This window comes from Dromiciops gliroides, chromosome 1 (assembly GCF_019393635.1).
Source record: "Dromiciops gliroides isolate mDroGli1 chromosome 1, mDroGli1.pri, whole genome shotgun sequence".
NCBI lineage: Eukaryota > Metazoa > Chordata > Mammalia > Microbiotheria > Microbiotheriidae > Dromiciops > Dromiciops gliroides.
In genome coordinates, this window is record NC_057861.1 from 724,647,045 (window position 1) to 724,666,188 (window position 19,144).

A 19,144-nucleotide genomic window follows, 5' to 3' on the forward strand; every position below is an offset into this window, starting at 1 on the left:
TACTAGCTGTGTGACCCTGGGCAAGTCACTTAACCCTCATTGCCCTTCAAAAATTTTTTTAAATAAAAACAAAATTAATGGAGCATTTAGGTGGCACAGTGGATAAAGCACTAGCCCTGGATTCAGGAGGACCTGAGTTCAAATCCAGCCTCAGACACTTGACACTTACTAGCTGTGCGACCCTGGGCAAGTCACTTAACCACCATTGCCCCACAAAACAAACACATAAACCCAATAATTCATACACAGCTTTCAAATGGCTGATGTAATATTCGAACCCAGATGTCTCCTGACTCCAAGACCATTACTCTTTCTGTTACATTATAGATATGGAGGCAGCTAGGTAGTACAGTGGATAAAGCACCAGCCCTGGATTCAGGAGGACCTGAGTTCAAATCCGGCCTCAGATACTTGACACTTACTAGCTGTGTGACCCTGGGCAAGTTACTTAAACCTCATTGCCCTTCAAAAAAACCCAACATTATAGATATATGTATATATATACATATGTATATATATGCATATATGTATATAAAATAACTGACCAATGACAAAAAGCTTCTTTTGTAGGAAGGAAGAAAATAAGCATTTATTAAGCACCTAACATACTTTAAGCAATGTGCTAAAAGGCCTTATAATCTCATTTGATCCTTCTAACGACCCTGGGAGATAGTTGCTGTTATTATCCCCTTTTTACAGTTGAGGAAACTGAGGTGAAAGAAGTCAAGTGATTTACCCAGGGTCACACAGCTATTTAGTGTCTGAATCAGAATTTGAACTTCATTCATCCTGACTCCCTAGTCCAGTGTTTGATAAGGTGGCATGTGTTTGTATGTGTGTGTATTTTCCATGTAAATTGCTCTTAGAAACTCGTGCCATTGATTGGAATGATTTAAATTCCACCTGAAAGGACATTAAAAAAAAAAAAACTTTCAGTCTTGACAAGTGAACAAGGCACTAGGGACGTGAGAGGCCGCCATCCAGATATTACCAATAAATTATTCATACCAGTTTGATTAATAGTCCTTTTAAAAATCATATCTTCATCTTGATGAACAAATATTTATTGAGTATGCTTATATTGCTCTACCCAGCTCGGGTAGTCCCTGTGTGATAAAAAACCGCTTGGGTTCAGGCTGGGATTAAGTTGGAAATTAATGAGGATCAATGGAATTTGAGGGTTTTAAACTTGCACTCATCTCTAAGATATTGCTCTTCATTCCAAAATCGTGAAGCAACCAGGAACAGGAATACTTAGACACACAGAATCTGAGTTGGAAAGGACCTCCAGCGGCCATGCCTGACCCACAATCCCGTCTATATCCCCAACGAAGGGTCATCCAGTTTTTGCTGAAGACCCTTGGAGAACCTCCCAAGATTGCTTATTCCCTGACGCCAGGGATTATCTATTCCAACCCATTCACTTGACAGACAAGGAAACTCAGGCCCAGAAAAGCAAGGGCATTTTGGCAATGTCAACAGGACTGGACATTTTTCCCTGTGTGCATCAGTCAGTCAACAAGCATTTATTAAATACTTACTCTGATCCAGGTACTATGCTAAAAGCAGGGCTTCCCAAACTTTTTTCATTCATGACCCCTTTTCCCCTGAGAAATTTTTACATGACCCCAGGTGTATCGGTGTATAAAATAGATATACATAACCTTTTACTGTTGACAAATTTTTGGCAACTCCCACATTCCATTACACAACCCCATATGAGGTTGCAACTCATAGTTTAAGAAACTAGGTGCTTGGGGGCAGCTAGGTGGCTCAGTGGATAAAGCACCGGCCCTGGATTCAGGAGGTCCTGAGTTCAAATCCAGCCTCAGACACTTGACATTTACTAGCTGTGTGACCCTGGGCAAGTCACTTAACCCCCGCTGCTCTGCAAACATCTTTTTAAAAAGAAAAGAAAGAAAGAAACTAGGTCCTAAAGGATATATATACAAAGAAAAGTGTGGACTGGAAAGGAAGGAAGAACGATCTTTGCACTTAAGTAGTATAAATTCTGATTAGAGAGATCACATGTAATAACTAGATACCCATGTATATAGCTACATGGCACTGTGGAAAGAGCTCCAGGCTTGGAGTCACGGAAACTCATCTTCCTGAGTTCAAATCCAGCCAACACTTACTAGCTGGGTGACCTTGAGCAAGTCACTTAACCCTACTTGCCTCAGTTTCCTCATCTGTAAAGTGAGCTGGAGAAGGAAATAGTAAACCACGCTGGTATCTTTGCCAAGAAACTCCAAATGGGATCAGGAAGAGCTGGACATTAGTGAAACAACTGAATAACAATAACAAACTAGGTACATACAAGATGTAGAGAGAACAGATGAAGGCAGTATGAAAGGGGAAAGCCTCCTAAATAAAGTAGAACTTAAAAAATGAATGAATAAATATATATATATAAATGCATGAATACATAAATGAATATATAAATAAATAAACACATGAATACATAAATGAATGAATGAATAAGTAAATAAGGTAGAACTTGAGATTATAGATGGCATCAGCTCCATGTTCTCTTTCCAATAACATTCATTGCCTGGAGATTTATTTATGGCCCTTGCAAGTTCAACCCCAAGAGTACAAAGGTTTGGGCAGAAGAACCCTGGGCCCGGCCTAAGCTGTCAGGAATGACTAAAACCCTCATCGGTTGCTATTTGTGCCCTTGTTCTCAAGACCATTTCAGTGTCTCCAGCATGTACTTCCTGTGGGACACTGGGCCAGTCACTTCATCAGCAAAATGGCCATACTGATATCTAATCTACCAAACACTACCTAAAAATGAACTATAGCCATGCCTCAGCCTCCTGAATTACATACATCTGACTTGGGTTCCTACTTCCTAGGCAGCCTGCCCGAGGAGAAAGAAAAACCCGTCAGCAGCTCTTCTCTGCAGAATTTACAGATGCAGGGGCAGTCCCTTTTCGGCCCAGATCTTAGAACTGGGCTTTCCCAGGATGTCTTTATCCCATGCATCTTTTCCTTTTCAAAACTAAATCATTTTCAAGGTAGAAAGCTACCCCCAAGAGATTTCACTTGAGCCAACAAATCTACTTCTTCCCTAAGCCGGTTTTCTTTTTAAACTGAGCATCGCAGTGTTATCCTTGACAACTAAACAAACTCGAGGTTGGTGGAGATGGCCTTCCATTGCTCAGAACAAGCATCTTGAAGAACGTTTGGTTTTTCCTACTCATAACTCACCTTGGGTCTGTGCAGGGGCCTCTTGTTTTCAGGGAAGGAATTTGGCCTCACTACCATTGCAATAAGCTTTAGCAAAATCCCACTAAATTAATGCAAGATGACTTTCTGGGTAATTGTGTTCCCCTGGGAGTCATTTTAATGGGAGCCAGCAGCTAAATTCAATACTGGACTCTAAAGAAGTCTGTTGTGGTAGGCCCACGTGTCATCTGGGGGTTGGTTATACCTGAAGAAAATGCCTGGCCAGAAACAACTTCCATTTTTCTAATGTGTGAATTACAAGTGATTGGATGGTGAACACAGGGCCATTGAGCATTATTCCTGTAGCACAGTGAATGATTCACAACACCTACTATGTGCCAAGCACCTTATGCTTCATTCAAGAGAAGTGTGAGATACCACCCCAGACTTCAAGAAATTTACAACATCCTTGAATGTATGCTGAAGTATCAAATATTCTAGAACAGAAAAGATCAGAGATTTAGTGCTTTGGGGGAAGGGAGGGGGTTTCTTAGAGGTTATCCCGGCTAACCACCACTACCATTTTACACATAGGATAAAGTCATCCAGATGACAGGCTTCACAAGTAGGATGTGAACCCATGCCCTCTAACTCCAGAGCCAACATTTTTTCCCACTGTACTACACTATTTGAGATAAAAGCCTACCTTCCTGTAACAGGTAGCTTGCTGTTGCCTAGAAGATAAAGTAAAAACTCTAGCATTTAAAGCCATTCCCAATATGGCTATAACATATCTTTCTAGAAAAACTACACATTTGTCCCATATGCATGCTTTTCATCTAGCTAGATAGACCTACTAGCTGTTCCCTGTACATGATTCCTTCCTTCCTTCCTTCCTTCCTTCCTTTCTTTCTTTCTTTCTTTCTTTCTTTGGCTTCAAATGAGGGTTAAGTGACTTGCCCAGGGTCACACAGCTACTAAGTGTCAAGTTTCTGAGGCTGGATTTGAACTCAGGTCCTCCTAAATCCAGGGCCAGTGCTTTATCCACTGTGCCACCTAGCTGCACCCTTGTACAAGACTCCCGACAGGTCTTCTGCCTCCACAGCTTTGCAGTCTGCTCCCCTATCCCTCTCCTAGAGTTTTTTCCCCTCCCAACCATGGCTCCTTTCAGTGCACCATCTACCTAAAGCCTTTCCTGATCCCCCTTAGGCATTAATGTCCCTACCAGGAAACTATACTGAATTTACTTTGTATGTCTCTTTAACTCTATACATGATGTTTCTCCCAGGAGAACATAAATTCCTTGAAGGCAGGCATAATTCCCTTTTTTTTTTTTTTTGCCTTGGTGTCCCCAGTGGCTTGGGACATAGTAGGCATTCAGTAAACATTTATTGACTTAAATATCTTCCCATGAGTGCCACACAGAGTCTAATCATTCTTCCCCACAGCAGCCTTTTAGATATTCGAAGCCAGCTGTCGTGTCATGCCCCAAACCCTGTCTTCAGGCTGGACATACTTCAGATGGTTCTTTCCACGATTCATTCTTCTCATGACGTGTTTGTCAGACCCTTCACTGTCTTGCTCGACCTCTCTCGACTGGTTCCAGTGTTTCAATGTTTCTTTTATGAGGAGGAATCTAGGAAGGAATGGAGTAACTGAGGCAGGATCCAACAAATTCCTAATTCGGTGGGGATATGACCTCCTTGTTTTGGACACTCCTGTGAATGTAGCTCAAACTTGGATTAGCCTTTTGGTCAGTCCCTTGGAACATAAGAAAAAGACCGTTTGGGGGCTTTTTTTCCCATTTTGAATAACATTGGGAAACAAGGAGACACAGTGTTAGCAAGGATCAGATTTTTCTCCTTGTGACCTTTTCCAAGACTGTCTCAGTGTTTTTGATGACTGCCTGTCTGTCTTATGGAGAACCTGCTGACGGGGCACAAAACTTTGGCTCTCAACAATGTCCCATTATGGCGATGGAAGACGTGGTGTTTACATTCAGCTTGGAGCCTCGCATTTGGCTGGGGACCAAGCAATGTCACCCATTTCACTGGTTCACACTGAGCTGGGGGGATGGGGAGAGAAAGCTGGTCAGAATTAGGACAAAGTCTGCATTATTTGAGTTCTACTCCTTCTCCTTACAGACACCTCTCTGAGTCTCAGTTTCCTCATCCGTAAGACACAGGTAGCAAGACTGTGAGAGATGTTTCATAAGATTGTTGTCAGGAGAGAAATGTATAACCCCTAAAATATAATAGGGGCAGCTAGGTGCCACAATGGTTAGAGCATCGGGCCTGGAGTCAGGAAAACCTCAGTTCAAATCCAACCTCACACTTACTAGCTGTGTGACAGTGGACAAGTCATTTAACCCTGTTTGCCTCAGTTTCCTCATCTTTAAAATGACTTCTAAGTTCTCTTCCCTCTATATAGTGATAATTCTATAGTTCTAGTTATAATTCCTAGAATGCCACCCCTGACACTTAACAGCTAGGTTATCGTGGGCATGCCATGCAACTTCTCTGCTCCTCAGTTTCTCCATCTATAAAATGAATGTATTACACTGGATGGCCTCCATGGTCTCTCCTAGTTCTAAATCTACTATCTTTTCCCAGTGCCTTTCACATAGTAGGTGCTTAATAAGTGTTTATTGCCCATTGTTGTTAAATTGTGTCTCTTTAAAGTATCCAGGCACCCTAGTGGCTCTGTCATCTCATCAATGTGGATATTTCCTTCAGCAGTGCAGATTGCAAATTCTTTCTGTGTCTGCTGATCCTGTGGTGCTTTTCTCCATGCCCTCCCATAAATCCAGCGCAGGGCATCCAACCGACATGTTGAGGTCTTCCTCACACACTCCTGATAGCTTGTGAACCCCCGTGGAGTACAGAGGCTGACCCACTCTCTTGCTATGTGACTGGCTCATCTCTTTATGATCATTCATTTCTCTGCTGACATCCTTTCAACATTTCCTCCTCTGCAATCCCTCATTGGGAACTCACTGCCTTCCATTCACACTCACCACGCAGCTCTCCTTTGCCCTTTGGGTGATCGGTTCTTGAGGAATGGCGAGATCCATCTGGCTCTAGCAGGTCCTTTCTATCCAGTGCAGTGCTGTAGTGCCCATGACACCTGGCAAAATGCTCTGCACAGAGGACACCCTCGTGTATTTACTACACCTGTAGCACCTACCTTCCAGGGTCACTGTGAGGAGCAAATGAGATAATTGTGCATAAGGGACTTTGCAAACTTTTAAGTTCTGCAGACATGTCAGCTATTGTAACTGCTACCTTTAAATTCCCAGCTCCAGGGCCGCAAGGGACCTTAGAGTCCACCTAGGCCAACACCCTCATTTTACAGATGAGGAAAGCAAGGTACAGACAGGTTAAAAGAGACTTGTTCCACGTCACATAGCTAAGTGTCTGAGGTAGGATTCAGATTCAGGTGTTCCTGACTCCCTGTCTGGCACTCTATCCAATGTACCACCCATTTGATTCAATTCAGCAAACAGAAACCAAGCACCTACTATGTGCCAGTAACTACACTGGCTGCTAGAAACACAGAGTCAATAACAGGAAATAGTTCCTGTCCTCGGAGAGTTTACATTCTACTGAGGATAGTCCCAAAGCTCCATAGAAAAAGCATCCCTGAAATGGGCATCTAGAAAAGCCCGTGGTCATATTTCAGCAGGCCTCCCCATAGCTGCCCACTGGAAGAGACTGTTTAACAAACAAGACCAAATGACCTGTCCAAGAATATGTATTATGATGAGCCCCACGGATGGGATTATAATTTGCTGTGGCAACAACTTTTATGCTTGCCTGACTGGTGGGTTAGATTGGCCTCCACAACTTGTTAACACTTCCTAGACAGCCCATAACCTGCTCCCAGAGGCTTTAGTTGTTTTCAAAGGTCTGATTTCCTTCTGAAGCCCAGGCTAATTGGGCCATGCAATGTGCTCTGTGGCTCAACCATTTGCTGAGCTCGTGGCTCATGCCAAGCTCTCAGACCCCCTCTGCTTTTTTCTTCTTTCATTTGCTATAATAAAGCCTGAAACTAATTTCTCGACTGTAAATATCACAGCTGTTGTGGAAAACATTAATTGCATGCTATCGTATTGCCCTCCTTTCTGGGATGAATTTATTCAGTAATCTCTCTTTGCTGTGAATATTAAAGGAGCCCAAAGTGAGATCATCTCAACTGACTCGTTGGAAACATTTGTATTGAAATCAGCGGAGGTGGCTTTTCTATGAAAATGCCCTTGTTTGTGAGAGCCATTGAAGGATTGCTTTTTAAAAAGATTTGCCACCAGAAGTCCTGACACTGAATGAAATATAGGTGATTTTTCTTTCTCTAAGATCAATGAAAGAACTATTTTCAAAATGACTTTATATTGATTGAAAGGTCAGAAATGCCCTCAGCATTGATCCCACAGACATAATCACTTTTTTGTTCAGTAAGTTAACCTGCTGTCTGCAGTCAGATGAAAAGAAAGCCAGGATAGCATTTAAGCAAAATATTTTCAAAGCCCCTGACAGGTCTCTATCATCACGCAGCCTGTTTGATCTTGAATGTCCTTTTTCTCTGCCCAGGAGGTGGATTTGTACCGGCTGAATAGCCAAGACAAACTTGGGCTCACTGTATGTTACCGGACAGATGATGAAGACGACATCGGGATTTATATAAGCGAGGTAAGAATGAGTTACTACATTCCCTCTCATTCAGGCTAAGTGATTAAGGGCTCTCCTTACCCCCAATCCAGCTCAAGACATTCATTAGCAGATGCATAGAAAGATCAATTGTTCATTTTCCTTTCATTTATGTAAGTGAATGAGATAGAAAGACAGAAATACATAGAGTCATAGAGAGAAGACAGAGAGACAGACACAGAGAGGGAGAGAGGGAAAGAGACAGACAAAGAGAGAAGAGAGACAGTGGAATGGGGTGGGGAGATGATTAAAACTTCTGGAATGCTGACAGGTTTCAGAATTTCCTCTCTTACTCTTTCTCCAGGGCAATACACCCAGGCATTCAAGGCACGGGCTATAACTTATAGGTACCTGGTAATAATGAGCACCTTGGCAATTTACAAGTTTTCCACTTGCAAAGACAACACAACTGATTTTTCTTATTTCCAACCTATGTGTCCAAAGAGGTGGGAGGCTTCATGACATAGTGGGTGGAAGGCATATCCATAGCAGGTACCTTGGAGTCACAAAGCCCTGATGTTAAGTCCTGTCTCAAACAGTGGCTGTGTGACCCTGGGAAAGTCACTTAACTTCTCAGTGACCTCAGGCAATCCTCTAAGACTGCAGGTAACAGACAAGTTCCTGATTTGCTTCTGCAAAGAAAGTCTCTGAATCACTAGTTCCCTATGTTGATAAAATCCAGATCTGGACACACACACACACCCCAAAGTAAATAAACAAAGGGTACAGGTGACTTGTAACCAAGGATCCACTCCAGTGAGGCTGCCTTTGCCCTTCTGTGCCTGTCTCCCTTGGAATGAAAAGACAAAATCTGTTCCTAAAATTTTTCCTAAAAAGTACCAATGAAAAGCATCTCCAAAGTTCAAAAACTAGAATTAGGTAACAGGTCAGTGTTTGTAAAGAAGAGAAAACAATGTGAGTGGGTATTGTGTTGTGATTCAGACCAGTCAATGAGTGCCCCATCATGGTGCACGAGGGCTTTTGATCGTTAGTATCTGGAGGAAGTAGAAGGAATTCCATTAATCTTCATATAATGGTGGTCTATGAACAAATATATTTGATTGACAGCCCTTGCTGGCTTTACGGTCCTTTGACCCATGTGTCTTGGGGGACCCTTCCTTTTCTAAACATAAATCCTTAGTTCTTTCTAGAATTTGGGAATCTTTAGCTATTGCAATATCAAAGTTTGCTAAATATCATATAACTTGTTGTTGATAGGAAAAATAATGAAAAACTTTGTATCTCTTTGTCCTTCCTCATCTTTTCACTATTTGGCTGTAACTTACTGGGCACAAAAGCCCCAATGTCATCCTTGTCATCAGACACCACTTCTGGGATGCTCGCCCGTGCACTTGTGAACAGACCAAACATTGGAGCGACATGTAATGGGTTCATTTCCAATATAATTGGCTGGGGTCTTACTGGCCTTCAAAAAAGAGATGAAGATAGAAGATTCCTGCCCCCTTGCCCTCTGTGCCTATCGGCTAGGAAACTACCCTTTTCTCCACAAAGATGATCCCCTAGGGGTGACCGTGTTTATTAGAGGCTGACTTTTGAAACTCTTTTATTGTTTGCTCCTAAGTGGGTCCAGAGGGCATTGGGGCTGTAAATCTCTGTGGCTGGGCTCGTAGGTGCTTGGAGCTAGAAGGGACTTAGCTCTCCTCTGTCTTTCAGATTGATCCCAACAGTATTGCAGCAAAGGATGGGCGCATACGAGAGGGAGATAGGATCATTCAGGTAGGTTGCCCTCTGGCTTGTCTTTTTATCTGTTTAGAACTACTTCTTTCTGTACAAGAACAGGATTTCAAGATTGGCAGAGACCTTAGGGACATCTAGTCCAACCAAGGTCCCCTTCTACATACCTCCCTAACAAAAGATCATCTAGTTCCTAAGAAATTCAAGTGACAAGGGGGCAGCTAGGTGGTGCAGTGCATGAATCACTGGCCCTGGATTCAGGAGGACCTGAGTTCAAATCCGGCCTCAGACACTTGACGCTAGCTGTGTGACCCTGGGAAAGTCACTTAACCTTCATTGCCCCACAAAAATAAGTTAATTAATTAATTAAGAAGGAAAGGAATTCAAGTGACAAAAGAACCTACTATATAAATCTTTAAAGAGGCAGCTAGGTTTTGAATGGATAGAGTGCAGGACCTGGAATCTGGAAGACCTGAGTTCACACGTGACCTCAGACACTTATGGGTTATGGGACCCTGGGCAACTCACTTAACCTCTGCCTGCCTCAGTTTCCTTAACTGTAAAATGGGGGTGATGTTGCAAGTATCATAAAGATTATATCTGTAAAGCATTTCACAAACCTTCAAGCCCTGTATAATAAATCTGAGTTATCTCATTCTACTTGTGGGCAACTCTGATTCCTAGGGAATTTTTCTTTCAGAAGACCTCATTATATCCTTTTTCAGCTTGAGCTGTTTCTCCCCATTCTGACTTCTGGGGTCCAATAAAGCAAGCATCATCCCCAGAGGCATTAGCTAGAGCACCTAAATCAGTAAGGCCTGAATTAGAATCTCACCTCTGACATTGGGTGAGACACTCAGCCTTCTCATTTGTAGTATGAGGGACACCACACCTGCCTCTCAGAGTTGTTAGAAAGGTCAGATGAGATATTTGTTTTTCTTTATTTTGTTTTTGTGGGACAATGAAGGTTAAGTAACTTGCCCAGGATCACACAGCTAGTAAGTGTCAACTGTCTGAGGCCATATTTGAACTCAGGTCCTCCTGAATCCAGGGCCCATGCTTTATCTCCTGCACCACCTAGCTGCCCCCCCCCATAAGATATTTGTAAAAGGCTTTGCCAACCTGCAGGTACTAGAAAAATGTTATGTATCATTCTTACTTATATCCCTCCAGCCTCACATTCACATTTATACCCCATGCTCTATTCATGCAGTCAGAACACAGTCACTGGATTTGATGCCAAAGGCTTTGACTTCTTGCCACTTAGAGATCAATGATAACGGATGGGTCCAATATCCCAAGTTGAGACTTGCAGAAGACATTCTAGTAAAGTCTCCATTTTTCCCTCTCCTCTAAGTTTCTCTAAAGAATTATCCCTAAGCCAGGTTTTTCAAGTTCTGTCCCACCCTGAGATGGAAAATAATCTTTGGGAAATTTCAGTAAAATTACTTGGACTGTCCCTAGAATACCTGATTGAATATTTAGACTACTTCGTGGTGTTACTTCCAACTTGGAAGTTCATTGTCACTTTGGTAAGGCCTGACTTGTTATAGTCATCCATCTTCCTGAAGGACCCCTGTTCCTTCTAGTCAGGCTTCCATTCATCACCTTTTAAGCTCCTGTCTCTAGCACAGAGTTATCCTAGACTGTTAGAGCCAAAAGGTTCAGGGAGCAGTGGAATCCTGCCCCTTGTTACCTCTGGGACCTTGGAGTAAAGCGAATAGACTAGATGACCCAGAAGGTTCCTTCCAACCCTGAATCCATAACCAGATAATCTGATATGCAGTCTTCAGTTCCAGCACTTAGCACAGTGCCTCATATATGACCGGTACTTAATAAATGCTCATTGACGGTCTCAGCATCCCACTGTTTCAGGGAGATCACTTATTCGCCTTCCTCTCATTCATTGTACACTACCTATTTCTAATTCATTTTGTGTCTGTTTACTATAAAGGATGATGAGTCACTTCGTATATCTTTAAGATCCCTCCTTGTCTTTTATTCTTTTTTAAAATGTTTATCTTATTTCTAATTTATGAAATAAAACAAGCATTTCCATAACAAAACTATAATAAAAAGATGGTTACACATGAAACTGCAAGTCCATTATGTACAACTTGCTATTCCTTTTAAATATATAATAAAATTATCATGAAAACTTTATTTTCCTTTTTGTCTTCCCTCCCAAAAAGTTACAGGATCAAAACTAGACTCATTAGCAAAGTTGATTTCCCTCCTCCTCCTTTGTCTCTCTGTCACTTTCTTTCTAGGTGTGCTAGTTACCTCCAAGTCTATGTGTAGTATGGCTTGAGTTTTTCCCATGCACACTCCTGACTCAGAACCCTCTTTACTGACACCTCCATGCCTTCACCTCCCTCTCCCCCCAGTACGACATCTCCCTCTGCTGTCTCTTGCGTCTCAGCAATGATCCACCCGATGCCACCTGCGCTGTTTATTGCTTCAGCATTGCAGTTACCTCATCAACTAAACCAGCAGTGGCTTTCTCATAGGCAGGTGCCAAGAGAAAAAGGCACTGGTATAAGGCCTTTGTTATGTTTGGAGACAGACATTCTTTTGTGGCTGGGTATGATAAATGACATCCCGGGTGTGAATAAGGGAGGTTACAGAAGGCCAGGGCTGACAGTGGGACTGTATAGAATCAGGATGGATAAAGTCCCTACATACAGACTGATTGAATCACTGTATGCTTTTTTTTAAAAGATTAATGGCATAGAGGTGCAAAATCGAGAGGAAGCAGTGGCACTTCTCACCAGTGAAGAGAGCAAGAATGTCTCCTTGCTCATAGCAAGACCCGAACTCCAGGTATGGCAGCTTCATGTGTGTGTGAAGATATTTGTGTTGTTTTCCCCTTTGTGGTTCAGTATTGGTACCTCCATCTCTAGTCCAATAAAGTATGTCATAAGTGATTAGTTTTAACTTGAGCATTAACTCTGCTTTGTCTAGGTAGATGAGTTCTTACCATGTTTCAGAATCCATTTTATTGTTTGCCCTCTAAAGAAAAACTTTCTGCCTAATTATTTGTTTAGGTCTCACTGATAGCTATCCCGGCACAGCAGCAAAAAGCTAGGAACCAGAAAAAAAAGAAATCAAAGGGAAAAGAGAGAATCCCAGTCCAATGTAATAAGTTCATGGAGCACAGGGCTGATCTTTCATTTATTTTTGTATTCTTGGCATTTAGTTTTGACTTACTAAAAAAAGTTCGAGACATAATTTCCTGGTAGTCATTTTATTAATAATGTTAACATTTTAATAAAAGAGGTCAGTGGCATTTGAGAATGCCAAAGACCATCATGGTGGCAGGCTCATGGCTTATATGCCCTTGAAAAAAATGTACCTGTGTTCCAGAGGGTGGCAATCACCTCTGATTGGCTAACAATTAATTAGAGAATGAATATTATAATGAGAAATGGGCTCATCCAGTGAGGGGCTGAGAAAGTGACATCATGTCCCTCTTAGACAAAGAGACTATCTCTACACCCACACCACACCCAGCTTTGGGCAGTCTAATCAAAGAATTAGCCCTACCCAAACCTGAGTAGAGGCACAATGGGCTTCTACACTTAGATTAAGTTCCTTGTAAGGTTAGATGGGGTCTACCAAGATTAAGAAGAGTTCATTCAACCTCATCATCAGGAATGTCCTTTAAGAGAATGAACTTTGAAATGAGGACTATAGAAAATGGGGAAACTCTGGGATCTCCCAAATCATTGGTTTTTAATAATCATTTCCCTCATAGTACATCCCCAAGAAGATAGCAGGGTCATTGCTGAATTCCATAAATGCTTAGCTTTCTTTAGGTATTCCTCTTCCTTCAAGATCGACATCTAGTGGGACATTGCCACGGTTATAACCTAAGGTTCAACTGATAAGCATTTATTAAGTACCTGCTTCTGTTCTCGTTACAAGAGACAAAAAAAGAAACTCCCTACCCTCAAGGAGCTTACCTTCTATAGAGGAAAAAGAGCACATAGATGATTTTTCAGTCACATCCAATTCCTCATGACCCTATTTAGGGTTTTCTTGGCAAAGATACTGGCATGGTTTGCCATTTCCTTCTCAGATGAGATATATATATATATATAATTAGGTATAAACAAAATAAATGCAAGATAATTTGGCAGAGAGTGGCAGTCCTTTGTTGTCCTTTCTAGGAATATGAATTCCATACCCAGAATCTCTTCATCTTAAAAAAGGAACACAACTTGACAACCATAACTTCAGTCTCCCACTCAAGTTCTGAGTATGGTTTGCCACTAAAGAAATTCTCTGACCCTCATTTGGCCAGGTAGAGTGGGGGAAGAAGAGTTGAGCGGCTGAAGCTCTGAGCCAGGTCCAATTCTACTTTATATGTAAAGACCCAAACTAAAAAACAAATGAGAAGCAGTCACAAAAGGGAAGAGGGGGTTAGCTCAACAACACTGAGGACAACATTGATGATGATATTGCTGAAAGGAAGGGACCTTAGTAATCATTAACCTGGTTCTTAACCTGGGTCAAAACTAACTTGTTTTTAGAAAAAATTCCATAACTGTATTTCAGAGTAAGTGGTTTCTTTTGTAATCATATTATATTCTGTGCATTTAAAAACATGACTCTGAGAAGAGGTCCGTAGACTTTGACAGATACTGTTTTCAGGGTTCCAGGACACCGAAAAAAAAAGTTTAAGGACCCCTGTTCCAGTTCAGTTATCTCAATTTACAGATGAGAAAAGGAATATATTACCATCTCCAGGCCTAGAGTTTTGGGGGTATCTAGGTGGCACAGTGAGTGGAAAGAGTGTCTGACCTGGAGTCAGGAACTCACCTTCTTGAGTTCCAATCCAGCCTCACACACTTACTAGCTGTGTGACCATGTGCAGGTCACTTCACCCTGTTTGCCTCAGTTCCTCATCTGTAAAATGAACCAGAGAAGGAAATGATAAACTACTCCCATATCTTTTCCAAGAAAATCCCAAATAGGGTCATGAAGAATCAGACACAACTGAACAACAAAAGGCCTAAGATTACAGAGTCAGAATTGGAACCTGGTCTCCTGACTTCTTATCCTTGGCTACCCTTCTTTGAAATCCTATTTGAGTACAAGGGACACCTTGGATTTAGTTTTTCATCCTAAATGATAACATGACATATAGGACAGCTGCCCTGGGAAGAAAGGGAAACAAATGGAGAATACATTCTCTCAATGAACTTTAATGAATTTGCAGACTACCCTGCTCTTCTTTCTTTAAAGAGAGGACATAGAGAGTCCCTAAGAAAGCAGAAAAATAAATGAGTTGTATTCAGTCAATAACTCACTGTCAAGCATTTGTCAAGTGATTACTCTGTTCCCAGCCTTAGGCTAAGATCACTAGGGACAACAGTCCCTTTCTTCAAGGAGCATATATTCTACTAGAGGAAGGGGAGCTAACCTGCAAATATGTAGATACTTATAAGATATATACAGAGCAGAGGAGAGGTAATTTCAGAAGGAAAGGTACTAACAGTGGAGAGGACCAGGAACAACCTCCCAAGAAAGGAAAGACTTGAGCTGAGTCTTGAAGGAAGCCAGGGAAACTCAGCATTGGAGGCAGAGAGGGAGAGAATTCCAGGCATGAGCAATGACCAGTCCAGAAATATAGGAGATGAGGTGATGAGTGTCAAGAACAAGTAAGACAGCGTGACTGGACCAAAGTCCCACTGAAGCCATGTCTCTGCTTCTCCTTCCCACAGCTGGATGAAGGATGGTTGGATGATGATAGAAATGATTTTCTGGATGACTTACACATGGACATGCTGGAAGAGCAGCACCACCAAGCTATGCAGTTCACAGCAAGCGTGCTTCAGCAGGTCAGGATGTGTACCTACATACAGAAGGGATGGGCGCTTTGCCCAGAATGAGTGATCCTTATCCCTTCTCCCTCACCACCCTCCCCCAGTAGAACCCAAATTTGGAAGACCATTATAAATGCCAACCAAAAATTCCCATGGGAGTCTTGATGGGAAATTCCCATTGGGAGAGAGGGGTTATAATCAGCACTCTGGAAGCTGGCAATGAATGAAGACTTTCAGATGTTCTGCCTAGCTTGAGTACAGACTCAAAATAATCAAAGTGCTTTTCCATTAGGTAACAAATAGAATTCAAGCTATTATTATTCTTGGAAGAGAGAATTCTGACTTCTTAAATTGAGAAATAAAAATATTGTGTTGTTGACCCTCTGAAATTGGCTTAGTGAATGCCTCTGACGTCATTGACACATCGGTGTAAACAAATGATCTTCTAAAGAGTCACATTTCTTTTAGTGGAAGAGTGAATTCAAGAAAGAGGTTTGAACCCCTGATAAAAACAAATTAAGGGCTAAGAATAGTAACAGCTGACATTTCTATAAACAGTTACGTAGAGTCTGCAAAGTAGTTCATGTTGCTCCTCACAACACAAACCCACAGAGGAGGTACTTTGGGTGTTGTTACCCGCATTTAATGTAGACACTGAGGTTCAAGTTAAAGGGCTCACTCAGACTTGCATAGCTAGTGAGCTTCTGAGGCATGAGTCAAAACTAACCCGGTCCCTCAACCTTGTGCATAACATTCTTTCTCCTACATCACACTGCTACTCTAAAATATGGTGGAACCTTTGAATGATTGACCCCATCATACCCCTATAAAAAAAAAATTCTCCCTAAAAATAGAGACCTCTCCATATCCACAAATGCATTTTTATAAGATGAAACTTCCAGATGGAAAATCAGTCCCATATACATTCTCCTTTTCAGCAATGTTGTTGTTGTTATTTTTGTTTGTTTAGAAAAAACATGAGGAAGATGAAGGCACCACTGACACCGCCACCATCTTGTCAAACCAGCATGAGAAGGACAGTGGCGTAGGGCGCACGGATGAGAGCACCCGCAATGATGAGAGCTCTGAGCAGGAGAACAACGCCGATGACCACACCACATCTTCTAATACTCTGGGGAGCCAGAGGAAACTGATGTACAGCCAGGACACCCTTGGTAGCGGAGATGTGCCCTTCAGCAATGAGTCCTTCATTTCAGCCGACTGCACAGACGCTGACTTCCTTGGAATCCCAGTGGACGAGTGTGAGCGATTTCGGGAACTCCTGGAACTCAAGTGCCAAGTGAAGAGTGGCAGTCCTTACAGCCTATATTATCAGAACAGTGCCCTCGAAGTGAACAAGAGCGACCCGGAGAGCGTGGACAGAGAACTGGAGATGCTGAATGAAGAGCTGCGCAACATCGAGTTGGAATGCCTGAACATCGTCAGGGCTCACAAAATGCAGCAACTGAAGGAGCAGTACCGAGAATCGTGGATGCTGCATAATAGCGGCTTCCGGAATTACAACACCAGCATTGATGTGCGAAGGCACGAGCTTTCAGACATCACCGAACTCCCTGAGAAATCTGACAAAGATAGTTCCAGTGCCTACAACACTGGAGAGAGCTGTCGCAGCACCCCACTCACCCTAGAAATCTCCCCGGATAACTCCCTGAGGAGAATCGCAGAAAGCATCAGCTGTCAAGGCAGCGAAGGGGCGATGAGCAACCCCGCTGCTTGCAAAACATCCCAGAGGAACCTGCTCTCCATCACAGAGAGTCCGGAGACTGGCAGCCCCAAGTACTGCCCCTCTCCAAAAGAGCTCGACCTCAGCAAACAGCTGGAGAACAAAGAGAGGAAGAGCAGCGATGAAAGCAAGAGCCCAAGCCAGAGTCCAAAGTTAGGTGGCTCTTATCTCTCCCCCTATCATCACTCCCCCTACAAGCATGCTCACATCCCTGCCCATGCCCAGCACTACCAGAGCTACATGCAGCTCATCCAGCAGAAGTCAGCCGTGGAATATGCTCAGAGCCAGATGAGTCTGGTCAGCATGTGCAAGGACTTAAACTCTTCCAGCCAGTCCGAACCCCGAATGGAATGGAAGGTGAAGATAAGAAGCGATGGAACCCGCTACATCACCAAGCGGCCAGTGAGAGATAGGCTCCTGCGCGAGCGAGCCCTGAAGATTCGAGAAGAGCGCAGCGGCATGACGACGGACGACGACGCCATCAGTGAGATGAAGATGGGAAGGTATTGGAGCAAAGAGGAACGGAAGCAGCACGTCGTGAAAGCGAAGGAACAGAGGAGAAGGCGCGAGTTCATGATGCAGAGCAGGCTGGATTGCCTAAAGGAACAGCAAGGGGCGGAAGAAAAGAAGGAAATGAACATCATTGAACTGAGCCACAAAAAGATGATGAAGAAAAGGAACAAAAAGATCTTTGATAATTGGATGACGATCCAAGAACTCTTAACCCACGGTACAAAATCACCTGATGGCACTAGAGTATACAATTCCTTCTTATCAGTGACTACTGTATAATTTCCATTTCTGAATTGTGTATATATTAAAAAAAAACCAACTCTACCATTGGGGTCAAAATTCCTGCCTCGTTCAATGTGGCAAGTTTTTGTATATAAGATAAATAGAGTCCTTGTGTTTATAGGTGGAAAACTGAACTCTACAACATTGGGTGTGATAACTCTATTTTAACAGGAGAAAACCACCCTGGCCATTCTTTGAAGGCAATATTAACAAACAGCTTTTTTCAGATAACTGATTGTACTTTTTTACTCGTTACCTTTTACATAAAGTGTTTTAAATTTCAGAAATCTTATTAACCATACTTACACAAAAGAATTTGTTTAAACTATATTCATATTAAAAAAAAGTTAGACATGCTTTTCTTTTCCTGCCTGAAACACAAAATGCAACTGCCAATATGTATTTTTACGAAACCCTCTTTTGTAACATTACCTTGCCCCGGGTCTGCCGTACTTGGGGCCAGTTTATCGATATTTTAGCTCGAGTCGTTGGCAGCTCAGCATCACCGACTTCCCTTTGTGTGAGCTGTTCTAGGATACTTCCCACACATAACCAGACCAGCAGTGTTTAGCATTCTGACCCACATTTAAACATTTTTTTTTCTTTCTGATATTCCTAAGGAAGCACCAAGGTTTAACAAGAAGGGCCTGGAGCAGAATATCCTGTGGCTTTAAAGGAGGTTTAAGCATGTTTGCAAATGTTGCAGCCTGTTGAAAGAATTTGCATGTACAGGAAAGTTGTTGATAGGAGACCGTCTGTGTGATTTTTTTAAGTGCCCCCCCCCTTAGTATCTGTTTGCTTTGTAGAGTCGAATGTACTGAATTTAATAAGCAGTTTCATGGAATCACAATGAGTTACAAACATCAAGATGAGGTCAAAATAAATTATTATTTTCTATTTGAAATTATTCCTTCTCATTTGTCCTGGGGAAGCGCCTTTCAGAGTGAACTTCTGGGGGTTAGGTAGGCCGCCAGAGCTTCTCGGAGGTAGATTGAAAAAGTCTTCAACCCCACTTGCCCCATCATCCACTGGCTCAGGCCACCTTGACCCTTCCTAGGATCACAGACAAAGAGATAAGGTAATTTAGAACCATTGAGTCGGACCCCTTCACTTTATAGAGTAGGAGCCCAAGACCCACAGTTAGTGATTTGCCCACAATCACACAAGTGGTATTAAAGATCAGCACATATACATGTACCTAT

General features: G+C 42.4%; 1 protein-coding gene across 3 annotated transcripts in view; it reads left to right on the plus strand.

Moving 5' to 3' along the window:
- PDZRN3 (PDZ domain containing ring finger 3) overlaps positions 1-18,812 on the plus strand; it is a 291,073-nt gene extending 272,261 nt beyond the window's left edge. For all 3 annotated transcript variants that reach the window (XM_043978271.1, XM_043978273.1, XM_043978272.1), the window contains 5 exons: positions 7,761-7,859; positions 9,552-9,614; positions 12,294-12,395; positions 15,302-15,418; positions 16,374-18,812. In XM_043978271.1, the coding sequence (XP_043834206.1) occupies positions 7,761-7,859; positions 9,552-9,614; positions 12,294-12,395; positions 15,302-15,418; positions 16,374-17,939 (1,947 nt within the window). In that variant the 3' untranslated portion in view covers positions 17,940-18,812. The remainder of the gene's footprint in view (positions 1-7,760; positions 7,860-9,551; positions 9,615-12,293; positions 12,396-15,301; positions 15,419-16,373) is intronic.
- Positions 18,813-19,144: the final 332 nt, after the last annotated feature.